Source organism: Budorcas taxicolor, chromosome 11 (assembly GCF_023091745.1).
Source record: "Budorcas taxicolor isolate Tak-1 chromosome 11, Takin1.1, whole genome shotgun sequence".
Taxonomy (NCBI): Eukaryota; Metazoa; Chordata; class Mammalia; order Artiodactyla; family Bovidae; genus Budorcas; species Budorcas taxicolor.
The window spans coordinates 47,145,522-47,165,668 of NC_068920.1; the positions used below are offsets into that span (position 1 = coordinate 47,145,522).

At 37.1% G+C, this 20,147-nt stretch overlaps 1 protein-coding gene across 4 annotated transcripts in view; it reads left to right on the forward strand.

Moving 5' to 3' along the window:
- BTBD9 (BTB domain containing 9) overlaps nt 1–20,147 on the forward strand; it is a 409,506-nt gene that overhangs the window by 20,002 nt on the left and 369,357 nt on the right. For 3 of the 4 annotated variants that reach the window (XM_052649113.1, XM_052649112.1, XM_052649114.1), the window contains exon 2: nt 16,939–17,150. The exons of the other annotated variant lie outside the window; for it this stretch is intronic. In XM_052649113.1, coding sequence (XP_052505073.1) covers nt 16,966–17,150 — 185 coding nt within the window. In that variant the 5' untranslated portion in view covers nt 16,939–16,965. The remainder of the gene's footprint in view (nt 1–16,938; nt 17,151–20,147) is intronic. 4 annotated transcript variants of the gene reach the window in all.

The following is a 20,147-nucleotide window of genomic DNA, read 5'->3' on the forward strand; positions in this document are numbered from 1 at the left end:
TTTGTTGAATACTGTCCTTGTGGGATGCGAGAAAGACCCAGTCACTGCCCTCCAGGATTTTGTTTCGGCTTATTTTAGCTATTAAAAATCTCTTATGTACTAAAAATCTGTTCCATCAGTGTTTGCTCTTTTCTTCTCAAGTTACCTCTCAGAAAATATAGCAGGTCAGAGATCATCTATATCAGTGTTTTCATCCTTTTGTTTGGTGGTGGGGGAAGGGGGGAGGCTTCCTTTAGATAAACAGATATTTCATCAGTTTTTAAAGGTTCCACTTCTTAAAATTTTTTGAAATATTTAAATAAAAGGTAAATTGATTCTTATTTTAAAAGAAGGAAATACCACAACAATGTAAAGCTGTTGTACTCCAATAAAAAAAAAAAAGGCTACTCTTCAGAAGTGCATTGAGTTTAAACATAAACTTTCCTATTTATTCCCTTCCGTCCCCTAAGTCCCACCCCATCCTGGGAGGTTACTTACTGCTGTTAGTAGTTGGTGTGTGGCCTTACAGTTCTTTTTTCCAGTATGTGTATTTACTTAATTCATTCAGTAGATATTTAAGTGCCTTATTAAATGTATACATACACTTACATATGTTTATGTAGTTGAATCCTATTGAACTAAAGCCTGTCCTCTTTACTTACTGTGTTATGGAGTTCCGGTCAGAACCTTTGATTTGTTCCCTTCTTCTTAATGGCTGTATTGTATGAATGCATTGCAATTTATCACCCTTCCTTCCCCTCACCTGTCTGCTATTGCAAGCAATGCTGAATTAAATATTCTAGAAGCACAGTTGCTGGATTATAGGAAATATATATTTAAAAATTTGACAGATTGTGCTAAGCTAACCTCTAAAAAGCTGAACCAGTTATCCTTCCAATAGTCACGTGAGGTCACTGATCCTACACATATGATTTAGTTACATAGAGATTTAAGACTTGAAGGGACCACAGGATGTGGCCTAACTCCATCCGCTCCTTTTCTAAGACAGAAGATGAACCTCAGAAACTCGAAATGATTTGCCCAGATTTTACCCAGCAGAACTGTGTCCCAGTCCCTGATCTGTGTTCTCTTGAAGGCCTCTTAGTTTAGACAGATTTTATAGTGCGAGATTCTACCATGCTGCTTGTCTGTTTCTGTTTCTTTTCTGTTGTTACTCAAAGCACGCTTCCTTTTCAGGTTCACAGCCTTTGCCATCTTGTCTACATGGAACAGCTTTCATTTAATATCCTTAAAAAGCTGCCTTCTTCCATTATTTAAAGCCCTCCTTCTCCACAGGGCATATGGGTTACTTTAGATTTACCCATAGGCATAGCACAATGAAGGAAGTATTTTATGAACATTCCTTATCAGCAGCTGACGCCACCCTGTTAGCCAAGTAAAACATAAGCTTCTTTTATAAACTTGGAGAAGGAAATAGATTGCAGGCATTTGTCTATTGCAGGATTTCTGCTACATTTGATCATTTTATGTTTTTCAGATAATATGATGGCATTAAACTAAATGAACTCCATCTTAACATTATAAGTTTTATTAATTGCAGTTTATTTTTTCTCTTAGAAATAGCAATAAGAAAGTAGTCTATTTATATAAAGTATAACTAGCATCTCCTCCTCTTGTGTTAATATAATTATTTCTGATTATATTCCTAAACATGCCTACATTGGAGGCTTGCTTCTCTTATAAAGGCATGGTCCTGGTAGCTTTTCTTGATGGTCTATGAAAATTTGTGTCAGTGACATCCCAAGTTGGTACTGTGGTTGAGCTGGTCACATACCAAGATTATGACTTTAGGTAAAAAATCAACTGATAGAATTCTAAGAAACAGAGAAGAGCCTTGATGCATATTTTGATGACGATAAAAGAGGCAGAATTCAGTATTAGATGTGAATTAAATTTGGCCTATGAATATTGTTCAGAACTGAGAATAGCAGTCTAATCATAAGCTTATCAATTATTCAGTAGCATCTTGGGGGTATTAGTGCACAGAATACAGAAAGCTACTACCCTTTAGAGTTTTTGTTCTGAGACAGAAGGGGAGAAGCAGGCATTATTCTCTTCTAATGCATTTTATTCTTCCACAGGTGGGTGGAGTTTACATGTGCACCAGAGGAGTGCACATACAGGCAGGCCACATGGTTGTATTTTCACGGGGGTTTGTGGAAGATCTGGGGTGGGATTAAGTTTGGATCATGAAAGATGACAGTTTTACAGGAGAAGTCCATTTTTCCCCTAATTGTAAGAGATGTGGATTTCTTGAACTCTCTGCCTAAATTTTTTGTTCCTAAAATGAGTCGTTTTCTTGATGTGTGCTGTTCATCCCCTTATTCTGTGTATATGCTATACATTTGGCTTTGGCTGTAGAAGGGCTTCCCTGGTGGCTCAGCTGGCAGAGAATGCGCCTGCAATGTGGGAGACCTGGATTCGGTCCCTGGGTTGGGAAGGTCTGCTGGAGAAGGGAATGGCTACCCACTCCAGTATTCTGGCCAGGAGAATTCCATGGACTGTATAGTTCATGGGGTCACAAAGAGTTGGACAGGACTGAGTAACTTTCACTTTGACTTGGCCTAAGCCATAGATTTGGGTCAGTGGGTCTTATTTTGGACAGTAACTACTAGACTACATGAGGATAGTTATCTCTGAGTTTTATTCTTTCTTTTCATTGCAGTAGAGAATGGTATGTTGGAGGAACAAAGACAATGCTCATAAAACCAAAGGGAAGGAATTATTTGTGGGGAGGGGGGAGGGCAAAAGGAAGACTAGTATAATTTGTGAACGTGTCCTTTAGATTATGTGCTAGAATGGCAACAAATAAATTTGTAAATCAAGATTTGTAGGTGGACTGATTTCTCAGTTGATCTTTTTTTATTTCAGTTTTCTCAGAAGATAGCCAGGATAGCAGGGTTTAACAAACTGCATCAGAGTATGCACAGCAGAACATTTTTATAACATCTACAATGAAAAGCCAATTTCCTTTACCCAGATGATAATCCAAATGTTCACAGTAGCTTCACTACAAGGAAATTAAATTGTTGCAATTGATGATTCCACTGCTTTAATGGGAGTTCATGCTATAATAACCTTTATTAATTAGGAAAATATCATATAATTTAAATCTGAGCAAGAATATTACAGACCCATAAAGTGCCACTGAAGAAATTTAAAAGAAATGGCTGTCCTGTATTTTCAAATATTATTACAACTAATAACCTCTGTACTCATTATGACTTTTTCATTTTTTTTTTTTAGGCTCTTGGTGCATTTATTTTTCTGTTCCTAGCGTACAGTTCATATAATTTTCAATAGACTTGAGATCAGTAAGACTGATAACCCCAAAAATGATAATTATATAAACTCTGAGATCTATAAATGATAGCCAGTTGGAGTCTGTGACTTGTCATTTCTATCTTACAGAGGGTTGTCTTATAGGGAGTTACACAGCGGCACGAACAAGAGCTGAGAGACCAAGGGTAGGTTGGTGACTGAATAATGTAGGTCTTTGGGTAATAGGTTAATAAAATCTGGTGGTGAGTTTCTGTACCTTTGAAGCATAAACTCAAGAAGGTACTCTGTAGGGAAGAAAGAAGAAACAAGCTTCAATATTTGGGGAAATATAATATAATAATATTAATGGAATGAAACTCACTTGGGTCACTTGTTATTTTGTTTTAGGATACCTGATTTGAATGCTTTTGTTTGAAGGTGTTGGGGAAAGATTGTTTTAATTAGAGACTGGATTTAGAGAAACTGAAGTACTGAATAGAAAATAATAATACTGCAAATTATTGTATATATTGGGCCATATTTGCTTTGGGAGTCTCAGATATTTTGTGATTGAATAATAGAGTAGCTTCTCGCAGCCACCACAGAATTAGATGTCATTGCCAAACTAAGCCAGGAGCATTGCCCAGTCGAGGAAAATGCTTCTTAAAATATGGCCCAAGGTCACTGGTAGGCCTTGATGAGAAAATACTGGCAAATGTCAGGAGATCTCATAGTCTTTTGTCTATATATCCTTTGGCACCTTGTTAATGACCATACAAGGGAAGCATTAAGAATATGCACAATGTGGCATTCATAAATCCATGTTAGCATAATACTAGAGTTCATAAAAGATTCTGATTTGGTGTTCTACTAAGAAGTCTAACTTAAGCAGTCTGTAGCAGCATTATAGAACTCCTTTTCCACATGTGAACATGCATAAGTTAGTTATTTTATATTTTTGAAAAGATACATATCACTGTTGAGTTGGTTGTATTTTTCAAGTTATTTCTGTTCTTCCCCTATAAGTTACTGTTTAGTCTTGTTATTATCAATTTAATTTGTTACAAGTTGTTTAGCTAGTTAACTATAGTGTATATTGATGCATATTTGTATTAATATTCTTGGTCTGTAATTTTTCAGTAGAGTTTTAAAACATTGTAGTTAAAAAAGTTGGATTAAAAAATGACACTGCCTTTTTTTTTTTTTTTAACACCATAGCATATTTTACCTGTCTGAATAGAGTATTTAAAAAAAAAAATTCGAGAACTGCTAGTCTGAGGAGCTAATTAGCAGGCCTAGTAGTCAGAGAGAGAATTATTTCTGACTTCTTTGGTATTACTACAGCATAGCTCTAGTAAGTTCAGAACTTTGACAGACTTTGGTTTAAATATGTTATTTATTGTCTGTGTCCTTGGACTTGTTGCCTAATCTTGTCTGTCCTTCAGTTTTTCCTGTTAAATAAAAGAACAGTATGTGCTTAATCCACTTATTTCAATACTGGGTAGCATGGTATGTGTAAAATGCTAAGGACTCTGCCTAGCTTATACTTAAGTCCTCAGTATTATTTGTTATTGTTCAGTCCTGTCCTACTTTTTTGTGACCACAGTGACTATAACCAGCCAGGCTCCTCTGTCCTTGGGATTTCCCCAGCAAGAATACTGGAGTAGATTGCCATTTCCTTTTCTAAGGGATCTTCCCGACCCGGGGATGGAACCTATATCTCCTGCATTGCAGGTAGATTTTTTTCTTTTTAACCACTGAGCTACCTGGTATAGATAACCATTATTATTAGGTAAGAAGTACTTTCTGTGTCCCTTGGGAGAAAAACTGTGACCAACCTAGATAGTATATTGAAAAGCAGAGACATTACTTTGCCAACAAAGGTCCGCCTAGTCAAGGCTATGGTTTTTCCAGTGGTCATGTATGGATGTGAGAGTTGGACTGTGAAGAAGGCTGAGCACCAAAGAATTGATGCGTTTGAACTGTGGTGTTGGAGAAGACTCTTGAGAGTCTCTTGGACTGCAAGGAGATCCAAGCAGTCCATTCTGAAGGAGATCAGCCCTGGGTGTTGTTTGGAAGGAATGATGCTAAAGCTGAAACTCCAGTACTTTGGCCACCTGATGTGAAGAGTTGACTCATTGGAAAAGACTGTGATGCTGGGATGGATTGGGGGCAGGAGGAGAAGGGGACGACAGAGGATGAGATGGCTGGATGGCATCACTGACTCCATCTACTTGAGTCTGAGTGAACTCCGGGAGTTGGTGATAGACAGGGGGCCTGGCGTGCCTGTGATTCGTGGGGTCGCAAAGAGTCAGACACGACTGAGCAACTGAACTGAACTTTCTGTGTCCCTACTACAAAATTGTTAATTTGTTACTATTTAATGGATTGTTACTTTGCTTTAATTTTCTGCCTTTAAAATATATACCTATATACATATATCAGAGTATGCCTGATTTACTATATGTTGTGTTAGTTTCAGGTGTACAGCAAAGTGATTCAGCTGTATATTTACATATATTTATTATTTTTCAGATTCTTTACCCTATAGGTTATTACAGAATATGGAGTAGGGTTCCCTGTGCTCTACAATAGGTCCTTGTTGGTTATCTATTTTATGTATAGTAGTGTGTGTGTGTGTATGTTAATCTCAAGTTCCTAATTTATCCCTTCTCCCTCACATTTCTGCTTTGATAACCATAAGTTTGCTTTCAGAATCTGGGAGTCTTTTTGTAAATAGGTTCATTTGTAAAAATTAAATTGCACGATACCAGATGATATTTGTTTCTCTCTGACTTACTCTTAGTGTGATCATCTCTAGGTCCACCCATGTTGCTGCAAATGGCATTATTTTGTCCTTATGGCTGAATAATGTTCCATTGTGTATATGTACCACATCTTCTTCATCCATTCCTCTGTCAATGGACATTTCGTTGCTTCCATGACTTGACTAGCTTCCCTGGTGGCTCAGAGGTTAAAGCGTCTATCTCCAATGCGGGAGACCTGGGTTCAATCCCTGGGTTGGGAAGATCCCCTGGAGAAGGAAATGGCAACCCACTCCAGTATTCTTGCCTGGAGAATCCCATGGACGGAGGAGCATGGTAGGCTACAGTCCACGGGGTCACAAAGAGTCGGACACGACTGAGCGACTTCACCTTCACCTTCATGTCTTGACTAATGAAAATAGTGCTTCAGTGAACTTTGGGATGCATATATGTTTCCAAAGTATGGTTTTCTCCAGATATATGCCCAGTAGTGGGATTGCTGGATCATTTGGTAGTTCTGTTTTTAGCTTTTCCTTTATTTTTAAGGAACCTCTGTACTGTTCTCCAAGGTGGTTGTACCAATTTGCATTGCCACCAGCAGTGTAGGAGGGTTCTCTTTTCTCTACCCCCTCTCTAACATTTATTGTTTGTAGACTTTTTGATGATGGTCATTCTGACTGATGTGAGGTTAATGCCTCACTTTTGCATTTCTGTAAAAATTAATGGTGTTGAACATCTTTTCATATACTTGGGCCATCTGTATGTTGTCTTTGGAGAAATGCCTATTCTTCTGTCCTTTTTTTTAGATTGAGTTGTTTTTTGACAAAGAGCTGCATGAACTGTTTATATAGTTTGGAGGTTAATCCCTTGTTGGTTGCTTCGTTTACAGATATGTTCTCCTAGTCTGTTGGTTGTCTTTTTTTTTTGTTCATGATTTCCTTTGCTCTGCAAAAGCTATAAAATTTAATTAGGTCCCATTTGTTTGTTTCTGTTTTTATTTTCATTACTCTGAAAGGTGAATCAGAAAAGACATTGCTACCATTTATGTCAAAGAGTGTTCTGCCTGTTTTCCTCTAAGAGTTGTATAGTGTCCAGCCTTAACATTTACGTCTTTGATCAATTTTGAGTATATTTTTGTGTATAATGTTAGAGAATTTTCTAATTTCATTCTTTTACCTGTAACTGTCTAGTTTTTTAAGCATTGCTTATCTTATTGAAGAGACCACCTTTTCTCCACTGTATATTCTTGCCTCTTTTGTCATAGATTAATTGACCTTAGGTGCATGGGTTTATTTCTGGGCTTTCTATGCTGTTTCATTGATCTATATTTCTGTTTTTATTCCAGTACTGTACTGTTTTGGTTACTGTAGCTTTGTAGTATAGTCTGAAGTCATTTTAATGCCTTTAATATGAAAGTTTGTTGTTAATAATAGAATATGTTTCAAATGATCTTGCTAATTTCAAAATTGATGGCTACTTTTATTGAAATATATTTGACATATAACTATAAATTCAAGATGTACAACATGTTGATTTGCTATATTTATAAATTATAATTTGATTGCCATGATACAATAATTAGGACCTCTGTCATGTTACGTAATTATTTCTTTTTAGTGGTTAGAATAATTAAGCTTTAGTTTCTTAGCAAGTTTGACTATAATACAACATTGTTGTCTGTGTTCACTATACTGTGTATTAGCTGTCTAGGACTTATTGGGAGACAGGTCACCTTATAAAATCTGATTACTAGGAGTAGAGTTGTCATAATGGCTATTTTCTTGTTGTCTGCTTGTGTTGGCAATGTTATATTATCTTCAATCAGTGGTTTCCTTGTAGGAACCTTTTAAAATTCACTTGTCATTTTGTAAGCAATAACTTAAACTATATAATTTTTGGTAAATTCAAGTAGCCGGCCCAGGCAAACCTGATATTTCCCTTGAACAAAGGAGGACAGTTCCTTTTAGCTCATTTTTCTAGGTTAAAAATATATATCAGTGTAAGTGTTAAGAGGGGCTTCCCAGGTGCCTTAGTGGATAAAGAATCCGCCTGCAATGCAGGAGATGCAGGCAGATGTGAGTTCAGTCCCTGGGTTGGAAGCTCCCTTGGAAGAGGGAATAACAACCCACTCCAGTGTTCCTCCCTGGAGAATCCCATGGACAGAGGAGCCTGGTGGACTACAGTCCATGGGGTTGCAAAGAGTGGACACGACTGAAGTGACTGAGCACGCATGCAAGTGTTAAGATTTTTCCCCAATTTCCGTGGTTTGTATTCCACTCCCCCTAGGGTGTGAATGCCCCATTTTAGAGAGCAGTTAGCTCGTTATTTGAATATTAACCCTTATTCTGATACGAGTATAACAATTTTTTGTATATGTTTTGGTACGGTACCTATGGAAGATAACTGTCTTTGACTTTCTACAGATCATAAACTCACGGCTAGTTCTAGTGTTGACTTTACTTGTCATCTGGTCCTACTTTCCTCAGTGGACAGTGAGTTCTTCAAAGGTAGCAACTTTCTTTTATTAATCTTTGTGTTTGTATCACCTAGCACTGTATTGTAGTGAGAGCTCAATAAATCTCTTGTGGAATGAATCATATATAGCTCCAGAAACTAGTTTGTCCTTTGGCAAACAAGTGGTAAATACATGTGGTAATTGGTAAATGGAATTACATACACTCTCCATAAAATGATCTCATCAAATATTTTATGATACAGTTCCTTAGTGTTCCAAGCTGAGAATATCTATAAATATTTATTTACAAACATATAAAATGATAGAGTGACAAGAATTTGGAGCTGGACTGGATGTTAAAAACCATTTAATTTTTCCCAAAGAAAGACATGTCAGGAATCCCAAGACAAGAAGATGCCCATGAACTCCAGTCATATTTCTCACTGTAGCACTTTACTGCCTGATGCTGCTCTTCTGCAAGGTTTAGAAATGGATCTGCAGAATATCAGAATCAAGGTTACACCTACCAGGATTGCCAGTCTACACCTGTTTATTCAGACTGTTGAATGACAAGGGTAGAGTATATATCAAAAGAAGTGGGGCCTCCTTCCCATGAGAAACGAGAATGTGATTTTTTGTGAGTGTTTTAAGATGCAGACAGGACATCGTTTATCTCCCCAAGCGATATTAATTTAAAGTTTAAGGATTACTACTTCAAATTACACACCACATGGGTACTAAGCACAGAAAGAAATTGCTAAACCATATGCTTGTAAATACCATCTCTTTCCTCAAGAGAAAAATCATTTATATTTTGCAATTAAAGAACAGGTCTCTTTTCTCATAAAATTCTTTCAGTCAAGAAATACATGGGCACAGAGGGCTTCCCAGGGGAGATTTATACAGCAGTTCAAGGACTCTTTGGCGTCTCCACCTGGTGGAACTTTGGTCTTTGTCTATTTCCTGACTAGACTCTGGAGAGTAAACTTTAAGTTCAAAAATTATAGTAAACCCTTGTTAAAGAGAAGTTTGTAAACAGTTCTGTTGGAAGTGACTTTAAGTAACGAAGTTGATATTTAGGTCAGTTTAGTTTTTTCACAATTACAGCATTACAACATTGGGAACTACATATGGTGCTCTTGCTTTATTGGCGGACATTGTTTCCTATTTTGGTGACAACAAATGCATGTGGGTTTTTTATTGCATAATAAATAGTCAATAACCCTGAGAATTTTAATACTGCAGCTTTAGCAGTTTGTTTTTTTTTTTAATTCTGATGTGTTTGAATCCAGGAAAGTTTAACCAATCACACAAAATACGATAGTTTCTATACCACCATCCCTGGTACATGAATTCATATGAAGTCTCAGAACCCTCAACTAGTAATTGATCATGATATCACGAATGGTACCATTTCCTCTCTTAGAGTAAGTCTGTTCCCCTTGCCTTCCTACTCGTCTCTTTCCTCTTACCTTGAAGGAACAGCTTGAGTGAATAGATTACCCTCCTCTATTCCTGTGAACGTAAGCAAGTTTAGACTCTGGGACTGTTAACCGGAACAAATTTCAGGCCACTTTGTTTACATCCAAGAAAATATGCTGTAAATTGAGAAAAGTCATACTGAAAATCTCTGAAGGTGAAGATGTTTATAGTAGGCTATGCTACCCAGGTATCTGATATTCATTACTTTTTACCTATCTTAGTGTAAATGAACTTTTTGTCCTTGACTTCAAATTGTTAATTATTTTTTACTTGTAGTGTAATATATAATCCTTCTGTTGACCATTCTGTCTTAGTCATTAAGTCGGGTACTACTGGATTTAGCAAACTAAAACACTTGCTGTCTTATTAAAAAAACCAGTTTAATTTGTGATTTTAGTGGCTAAATTTATTGAAATATTTGTGTATAGTTTTATTACAATAGAACATGCTTGTTATAAAAATTTTAAACATTACAGAAATAGGTTTTATGCTGTGTACAATTTTCTCCATAGCCCAATGGTTAATCCATTGGGTTAACCCTTGTTAACCCTTGTTTGGTGTGTGCTTTTTATGTGTTTAACAAAATAAGGTTATATTATTGTTTTGCAGCTTGCCTTTTTGCATGTAAACATATATTTGATTTTTCAATGTCAATAAGGTATTTAACTTTATTTTTAAAAATCATTGTACAGTATTCCATTGTATAGGCTTATCATTGTTTATCCAGTTCCCACTAAATGGGCATTTAAGGGTTGTTTTTTTTTTTGGTTTTACTGTTACAGAAAACCCACACACCCACCCACCCACCCCCCCCCCACACACACCCACCCACCCACCCCCCCCCCACACACACACACCCACCCACCCACCCACCCACCACCTGTGTCTGTTGTTGGTATCGTTCACTTGCTAAGCGGTGTCTGACTCTTTGCAGCCCTGCAGACTGTAGCACATCGGGCTCCTCTGTCTTCTACTGTCTCCCTGAGTTTGCTCCAATTCATGGCCATTGAGTCAGTGCTGCTGTCTAACCGTCTCATCCTCTGCTTCCCCCTTCTGCTTTTGCCTTCAGTCTTTCCTGGGATACTGAATACCTCTGTATATTTGGGTTTATTTCTGGACTAATGTTTTAGTGTTTAATTTTATGTTTAAATTTAATGTTTAATGTTTTAATGTGTTAATTACATTGCTTAATTGTTCTAATTTATGATTTGCTTTCTCATCCAGTACCCTGGCCTCCTTTTATTGCTCTTCTTTTTTAGAGTATATGTGAAATCACATATTTATTCTTTCAGATTAACTTCTTTACCCCAATTTACTTTAAAAACTCAGTTGTGGTTCTGATCATTATTACTTTTAATTCCTGTATTAATTAGAACATTCTCTCAGCTTTAAAAATCTCTTGTAAATATAAAATTATCGTTTTCCTTCTCAGTTTACTAATATGTGTGCCCATTTGTCAAATTATTGTTTTTAACTGTATCCCTACCAAGAACATTTTGGTGAATTCTGTTTTCTGCTGCTAAAGCTTTGTTTTTGTTAACAATATGAAGGACAAGAAAATATCAAATATTCTTTTCTATAGGGTGAGTTAGAGATGAAGTAAAAGAAAGTGAAGTCACTCAGTCATGTCCGACTCTTTGTGACCCCATGGACTATAGCCCACCAGTCTCCTCCGTCCATGGGATTCTCCAGGCACAAATACTGGAGTGGGTTGCCATTTCCTTCTCCAGGGGATCTTCCCGACCCAGGGATCGAACCCAGGTCTTCCGCATTGCGAGTAGACACTTTAACCTCTGAGCCACATCTCCAAACATTGTATGCCTTTTCATTTATTTTTCTTAAATCCCTCAGAAGAGTTTTATAACTTCCTTTACATGTTCTATGAGTTTATTCCTAGATATTACAGTTATAGATTGCAGATCTTTCCCTTCATATTTTCTATCTGGTTGTCTCATATTTTCTATCTGGTTGTTTTGGACATGAAAGACTACTATATATTTTCATATGCAGTCGCCTATTGAACAATACAATGGTTGGGGTGCCTACCCTCCGCACAGTGCAAAATTCAAATGTGGTTAGTCTTCCATGTGTGAGGTTCCTCTGTATCCTCTGTTCCTATCCATCTGTTGGGACTCATGCAGTTGTGGCTCATGTAGTACTGTGGCATTTTATTGAAAAAATCCAAGTATAAGTGGACTCATGCAGTTTAAACACATGTTCAGGGGTCAGCTATAATAATTTATGTGGTCACCTTGGTGAACCTTGCTTATTTTCTCACATCTTTTTCAGTTGATCTCACAGATTTTTTTCATGTAGGCAATGAGATTATCAGCAAATAGTGATTACTTTGCTTATTTGTTTCCTAATCCATTTACCTTTAACTTTCTTAATTGCATTGTCTTTTGCCTCTGAAAAATATTAATAATGGTGAATAGATATCCTTGTCTTATTTCCAAACTTTCTAAGGATGTTTCTAGTGTTTTTATTATTAATAGTTTCTTATATCTATTATCCCTGGAGAAGCAATGGCTACCCACTCCAGTATTCTAACCTGGAGAGTCCCATGGACAAAAGAGCCTGGTGGGCTACAGTCCATGGGGTCACAAAGAGTTAGACACGACTGAGTGACTAAACACACATATCTATTATAGTTAGGATGTGTGTGTATAAGGTTAAGAAAATACTCATTTGTCCCTATTCAATTAAGACTTTAAAAATAAACTTCTTAATGATTGTTTAAAAGGGGATTTTAGCTTTTATTGAGCTAATACATGATTTTTTCTCCTTTAATCTTTTGATGACAGTTATTTTTGCTAATATTCATATCTTTCTTGGAATTGACCAACTTTGTAATGGCTCATTTTGCTTAATTCTGTTTTCCAATATTATACATAGGATTTTTTCATTTTTACTAATTTCTGAGAGTGTGATGTGATCACATCTTCGTGTCAGGGTTAAATTGGCTTCATAAGAAGAGGTAGAAAACTCATGTGCACAGGAATAGGTTAAATAACACTGTAATCATCTGATCCTTAAAGTTTTGAAGAAACCTGTCTATGAAACGGTTCGGATCTAGCATATTGGGAGGTCAGGGGTCAGGGATTAATTTAGGCAGATGGGGTAGGTTATTTACTTAGTATCGCTTGCTCCTATCCAAATCTGAGGTTCAGTCAGTCTATCAGATAGGTTTTAGGCTCCTTGTTTTCAGTGCTCGTCTATACCAACACCTCTCATTTAGCACCCTGAGTGCTGCGTCTCTCGGAAGCTCCTCGGTGGGCAATGTGCTGTCATAGCTTCCTGGGGGAATTTAATTTAGCACATGCAGTGTAACTCCATTGGGAGAGGGGCCTTGAAAGTTTGCGTCTAGGTTCCCCCGGACTTTGCCATGTGTACTTTTTCAAAACCTTTGCTGATTTTGCTTTGCCTTTTTTTTTTTTTTTTTGCTGTAATAAATCACAGTCATAAGTCCATCCATATGCTGAGTCATGAGAGTCATTTCATATGACAGGACAAAACAGTGGTATTAAAATGTGGTGGCAGAGTTCTAAAATACAACTTTAAAAAAATGTACTATATCTTTGTCCTTATAGGTATGGAAATAATCTCATGGAAGTTAGAACACTTGTCAAAGACCACATATGTTGTTAGTAGCAGAATAAGTATTAGCATTAAAGTATAAGAAATATGTCAGTAAATAGTTTTACTCCATGAGCTTTAATTTTTTATTTATTTATCAAATTTAAATTGATGTTTTAAAATGCTAACTTTATTGATATGTGGCTTTTAAAACATGCTTTTTTTAAATAGTTTTTTATTTTTTTAATTTTAAAATCTTTAATTCTTACATGCGTTCCCAAACATGAACCCCCCTCCCACCTCCCTCCCCACAACATCCCTTTATGGCAAGTGGATGGACCCAAGCTGTCACTTCATGGATAAGCTAGGGCATTGGGTGACAATATTTTCTGCATACAAGCTGTGGCACTTGTAACTGGGTTAGCATCATTTGCCTCTTTGCAGTAAGATTAAAAATGGAATCGTATCCTAAATAAATTTTCTTAGCAGAAATATTGTTTGCGTATTTATGTACCTGAGAAGGGATGTTAACCTAGAACAGTAGAGTCTAAATAAATGAGTGTTTTCTAGGCTGAGCATTAGAATCACTTCAGATAGTGGCCAACTGCATCAGAATTTCTGGTGAGTGGAGCTCAAGCATCTTTGTGTTTTAAGCTCCTCAGTGATTCCTGTTGTGGCAAGCTTCATTGAGAATCACTGGTCTAATTAAAATTATTTCTGTATGCCAATGAAAATTATTGTTCTGTTAAAATTTCTTTACTAAGTGTCTGTTTCGTATACACGACGGTCTTTGCTTCATGCCTCCAGTTGGAAAAGCATAATTAGAATGTAAATTTAGCAAAAGGAAATTTTACATATTAAGAAGTACAAATCTGGAGAACTTATTAAAATAGATATTTATATATGTAGCATTAAAGTTTATTATGTATCAATTGAGGAATTATAAATTTACCTTTGAGCTAGTTAACCAAGAATCTATCATTGTCCATCAGGAGTTATTAATCATTTGAGTCTCACAGATAACCTAGATAAAATTTTAAGATAATATACCAGAGAACATACTCATTGGGTATGTACATGGCATCCTTTCTGGTAGGGAAAACATCTGTTTTGTTTGGAGTCGTGCATCATCATTGAACTACTGGATAGTGTTGTGACAGTTCTGGTTGAAGGAGAATGGGATTTTGAAATCAGGTATCAGTGAGTTTTAGAATTTCATGACTGACATAGGAAATGATCGTGATATTTTGAACATTGTTTGGATAACCAAGCCAGAAATCAAAGCAAAGAGCAAAAACAGTCTGATCCTTTATGTAGAATATAGCCAGTTGTTGATCATTTCTTAGAGCAGGGATGGCAAACTGTAATCTGAGGGTTAAATCCAGCCCTTCTCTGTAAATAGTTTTATTGGAGCAAAGCCATGTTCATTCATTTACTTGCTGTCTATGGCTACTCATGATAGGGTTGAATGGTTGTGACAGAGGCTATTTGGCCTGCAAAGCCTAAAATGTTTACTCTCTGACCCTTTGCAAAAAGTTTGCCAACTTCTGTGTTAGACTGTTGTATCATATATTAAGGGATTGAATTCCACATGTTCTGGGGACACTCCTAAATGGATCCTTTTAAGCCGAATTTGGTCCTAAAAACAGAGGTGACTGGAGATGATCCACTTTTTAGGGCTTTCAAATGCAGGTTGCGGTTGAGGGAGAGGGATTTGCCCTGAGAATGAGTATGCTGCTAGCCCTCTGATAGTCCTACGAGGGGCCAGGAGCTTCTTTTACTTATCTGGGGTGGGTGTTTCCTTGCCTAACTCAACCTCTGTGTTCTTCTACGTCACATTCCTTGCTGCCGTTGCCTCGGTTGGGAGTGGGCATGGAGTAGCAGGTAGCTGGGAAAACTGGACTGTGAGGGTGTTCCACTACAGTCTCTGGGGATAAAGGCAATTTTTTCACATAGCTTGTTTTATCTTTTAGTTTTAAAAATATTTTTATTTATTCTTGGCTGTGCTGGGTCTTCGGTGCTGTGTGGGCTTTTTTCTAGCTGCAGTGAGTGGGGCTGCTCTCTAGTTGTGGTGCTCGGGCTTCTCACTGTGGTGGCTTCCCTTGGTGCGGGGCACAGGCTCTAGGGCACGTGTGCTTCAGTAGTTGTGGTGCTTGGGCTCTAGAGCACAGGCGCAGTAGTCATGGGCACGGGCTCACGTTGCCCTGTGGCAAGTGGGATCTTCCAGGACCAGGGATCGAACAAGCGTCTCCCGCACCAGCAGGTGGATTCTTTACCTCTGAGCCACCAGGAAAGCATCACATACCGTGTTGACAATGAACCTGAATGTGGAAGTGTAAAGGTTAGGAGTGGCTTAATCTTTAATCCTGTTACAAGCGGAGAGTTCAAGAAGGTGTGGAGGAGGGTCTAGTGGAGACAGAATATCTGACTCAATTCTAGTTTCAGGTACGACACCTCTGAGCTGTCTCACCTCCGAGCTGTCAGCCACATCGTCACTTCAGACACCTGCACTCTAGTGAGGGCTTTCATCCACTTGCTGGGTTACTTATATCTGGGAAATACAGTAGATATTTAAGAATATATCCATTTTTAGCTTTCGAAGATAATTACTCCCCTTTCTAATATGTAAAGCTGTTAAACAAGTTTTAAGCTTTTGATTTTCAGTTGCATTTGTAGGAAAGAAAAGCAAGGAAGTGAGATTAAATGTAGTGATGTTGTGATAAACACAGGCTACCTGCTTATCAGGGATAAAAGTTTGAACTGGAAGTTAACAATCTTCAGAAAAATACTGGAATTTTTCTTTCTTAGAGGGAAATTACATGTTTACTACAAGCTTCCATTAATAAATGTCCATTTATTTTTGTGGCTTCAGAAGATTATAATCTTTTAATAAAATACTTAAGATGGTTTCAGATCAAAACTTCTGTAATTATTTGAAATTGGATTTAGTTTATTCTGTTTGTGATTTAGGTCTAGATCTATGCCTGAATGAGTTTTCCACTGGGTCTAGCTAGTTATACCCACCTTAGTAAATACAGCTATGCTAAAAGAAGAACTCTTCTGGTTGTTGATTTTCTTTTTCCTGAGATACTGAGAAATAACGGACCTAAACGCAGTTTGAACACAGTTTTCTAGATTGTGATGGATCCAAGTGCTGTTAATGTTTGAAGATCCTGAGTTTTAGTGTGATAAGGTGGTGAGGATAGTGGAGTTAATGGAAATAGGCTGAACTACTTCCCAGAATAGATGGGTTAATAGAGATACCAATGATGATGATAAAATCACTCTCTTTTGTGATTTTTTAGAAAATACATTTTTACCCATCTGTGTTTATAGTATGTGGTTTTTGAAGTGTACTCCTCGTCTCTCACTAACTCTCATCCCTTCTTTGTATAATAGATCAACGACTATCACCTCTTCTACAAGATGAGTAACAGCCACCCTCTTCGCCCCTTTACTGCAGTGGGGGAGATTGACCATGTGCACATTTTGTCTGAACATATTGGTGCCTTGTTGATTGGGGAAGAATATGGTGACGTCACATTTGTTGTGGAAAAGAAACGTTTTCCTGCCCACAGGGTAATTTTAGCAGCAAGGTGCCAATATTTTCGGTAAGTGTATATTACTTTTTGAAGATACAAGCCACTTGTAGAAAACACTGGTATTTTCCACTCTATGAAAAATATGTAACAAAACAACAAATTCTAGCAGTCATTCAGTTGAACATCTATAAGCATTTCATCTTTGTTGACTTTTTGTTATATTTTTGAAAATACCTTTTCCTTTCAGGAGTCATCATCTTAGGGTTGGAAGGCTTCTCAGGCTGGACTGTACCCCATCAACCATCTTCCAGGTTCTCAACAATATTTCTCAGGCTGAGTCTTTTTTTCCCTTACCCTCTCCTCACAGTTGATGACTAATGGAACTTAAACTGATTTATTGGCAGACAGTCCTCTTGTTGTATAGGCAGAATGACCTTTGGACTTGCCAATGAACATGTATACCTCTTAGTTTCAGATCACTGAGGTCCAGGACCTATATGTAACCAAACAGATCTATCTCTGAGACATGTAATTTGACAACCCCAAAGTAAAGGAAACTTAAATATTTACTGAGACCAAGTTTCATAGTTATATTAGCGCTAAAACTAAACAAAATGTTAATTTATGTAGAAAGCATGCTTGTACTTATACGTAGCTATTGTATGTTACTTAGACCCCTAATTTCCAGGGTTATAAATATTAAACTGAGGTCTAATTACTCTCTGTGTTACCTAATGTTAGTTAAAAGGGAATCATTACTGAATTATTGACTGATGATATATCCTTGAAAAAAGCTGTAGAGTCCATATCCATGAGATCGTGGATTTGTCTGTGAAACTTGATATCTAAAAATTGAGATGTGGAAGGCATGAAGAAAATTTCACTTACCTTTTAGTGAAAACTGCAGTCTGATATTATTTATGATTATAATTAATTGAGAAGCAAAATGTACACCTGGAGTCACACACATTGTAGTAGAGTATATTTCTTGGCAATATTTACTATTTAGCTAGAACTCTTACTACAGTGCTTTATAAACATGTTTAGAACATTCTATCTTGTACATATAAAATGCCAACATAGAGGGAGCCAGGAGCTTAGAGATGAGAGGAATGTGTTAAGAGTTCTAGCTAACATGGTCCCGTCGCGGTGAGGCAGCTCGCCTTGGTCTGGTCATTATTTTTGCCAGTCTGTCCTCTGTATACTTTTGTTTTCCCTTTTCTTTCTTCCATTTGTTACTGTTAAAGTGTCTTATGAGAGTCCAGTCTTTATTAACTTAGAACTTTTCAGCCTTAGGTTTGGTATTTATTACTATTATATATCTTTCCTCTTTCAAAAGAATTTGAGACAACTGTATCTGGGCATCTTTTAGGTGATCAGTATATTCTTAAACTCAAGTATCCTTAGACATTTGAAGAGCATATTGAATGAATGGAATATACTCCCCTCACTTACTGACCTTGTTCTTGCAGTCTCTTTGTGGGTATTGGACCTTTATAATATCTGGTGGCTCGCTGGGTTAAACTCAGTCATTACCAATGCCAGCTTAGACTGATTCTCATTGCTGATACTGTTCTTGTGCAAAGGAAGGTTAACTGTTAGCCATCTGGAGAGGTCTTATGAGTGTGGTCATAGAGCCTATCAATTTCCAGATAAGGACAAGCTAACTGTACCAGAGGGACCCTTCTACAGTTTGGGGGTTCATATTTGAGACTTCCCAGGAGTCCGTGTCAAAACCACTTTTAAAGCATTGAGAATTCAAGTAAGTACCATGGATCACACTGGAGTGAGAATAGGTCTTGGCAAGATCTCCCCAGGAAGGTGTTCTTTAATCTGTTAATAGTAACTTTAAGGTCATTGATTGGATGTGTTCTGGATTAATGGAAACCTTCACAGGTGTTTATAGGCAGAGTATAACCCAGTGAAGAAGTATGCTCAAAATATCCATGAATCTTTTGGTGGGTAGTTTCAGCTGTTTCTTTGAGACAAACAAGAATGTCCTGTCCTGCTTGTCTGGGGGAGGGAGGGAGGAGTTCTAGGCAAGCTTGAGGGGACACTTGGAAATGCTCATCCTGCCCTGAGAATCACAGGAGTGAGGGGATCTCTCTTTGCCCCTTACTCTCTTGCTCTCGCTTTGTCACATTTTCTTTCTCACCCATTTCATTACTCTTCCTTTTCTGCGCTGTTTCTTTGTTCTTTGCTGATGGATTGGAAGCTTTAATTGGTTCATATTATTTCCCCTAGAGTAATAGAGGTAGAAGTTCAAATTTATTACCTGACTGGATTGTCTGCTTTTTTATTATTTAGATGAACAGATAAACAATAATGTGGGGATTTTGTCTTAATCTGAAAAATACTGAAAGACAAAATAGAAAAGTCAGATCATCTATAATCCCATCATGAATTTCATTTTAAATTTATAAACTGACAAATGAAGACCCTTTCCTCCCAGACATCTTTTTCCATTCCCTAGAGACAACCACTGTTAACAGTTTAATATGTATCTCTTCTCAATATAAATAGATGTATCTATATATACCTTTGTGCATACAAATGTAAGTATGTGGTATACACTTTTTTTCTGTGCTACACGTAAGGATTGCAACCTGACTTACCAGCTATGTCCTAACATCTTTCCAAGACGGTATATATTACTGTCCCTTGATCTTTCTAATGGCTGCATAGAACATATATATCATAGTTTTTTCCAACCATGTTCCACTTAATGGACATTTAAGGTTTTTTCCATTGTTTCAAGATACCTTGTTATACATTTATTTTTATCTTGCTGTGTTATTGAGTCCTAAAAGTGAGATTACTCAGCTGAAGGGTATGCACATTTTAGATTTGAATAGATATTACTTAAATTCTTTTCCAAAAAGGGGTCTCCATTTATACTCTTAAAATAGTGCACGAGAAAACCTCTTTTCCCTCTAGAGTAATAGAGGTAGAAATTCAAATGTATTACCTGACTGGATTGTCTGCTTTTTTATTACTTAGATGAACAGATAAGCAATAATGTGGGGATTTTGTTTTATTCTTAAAAATACTGAAAGTATTAACAGG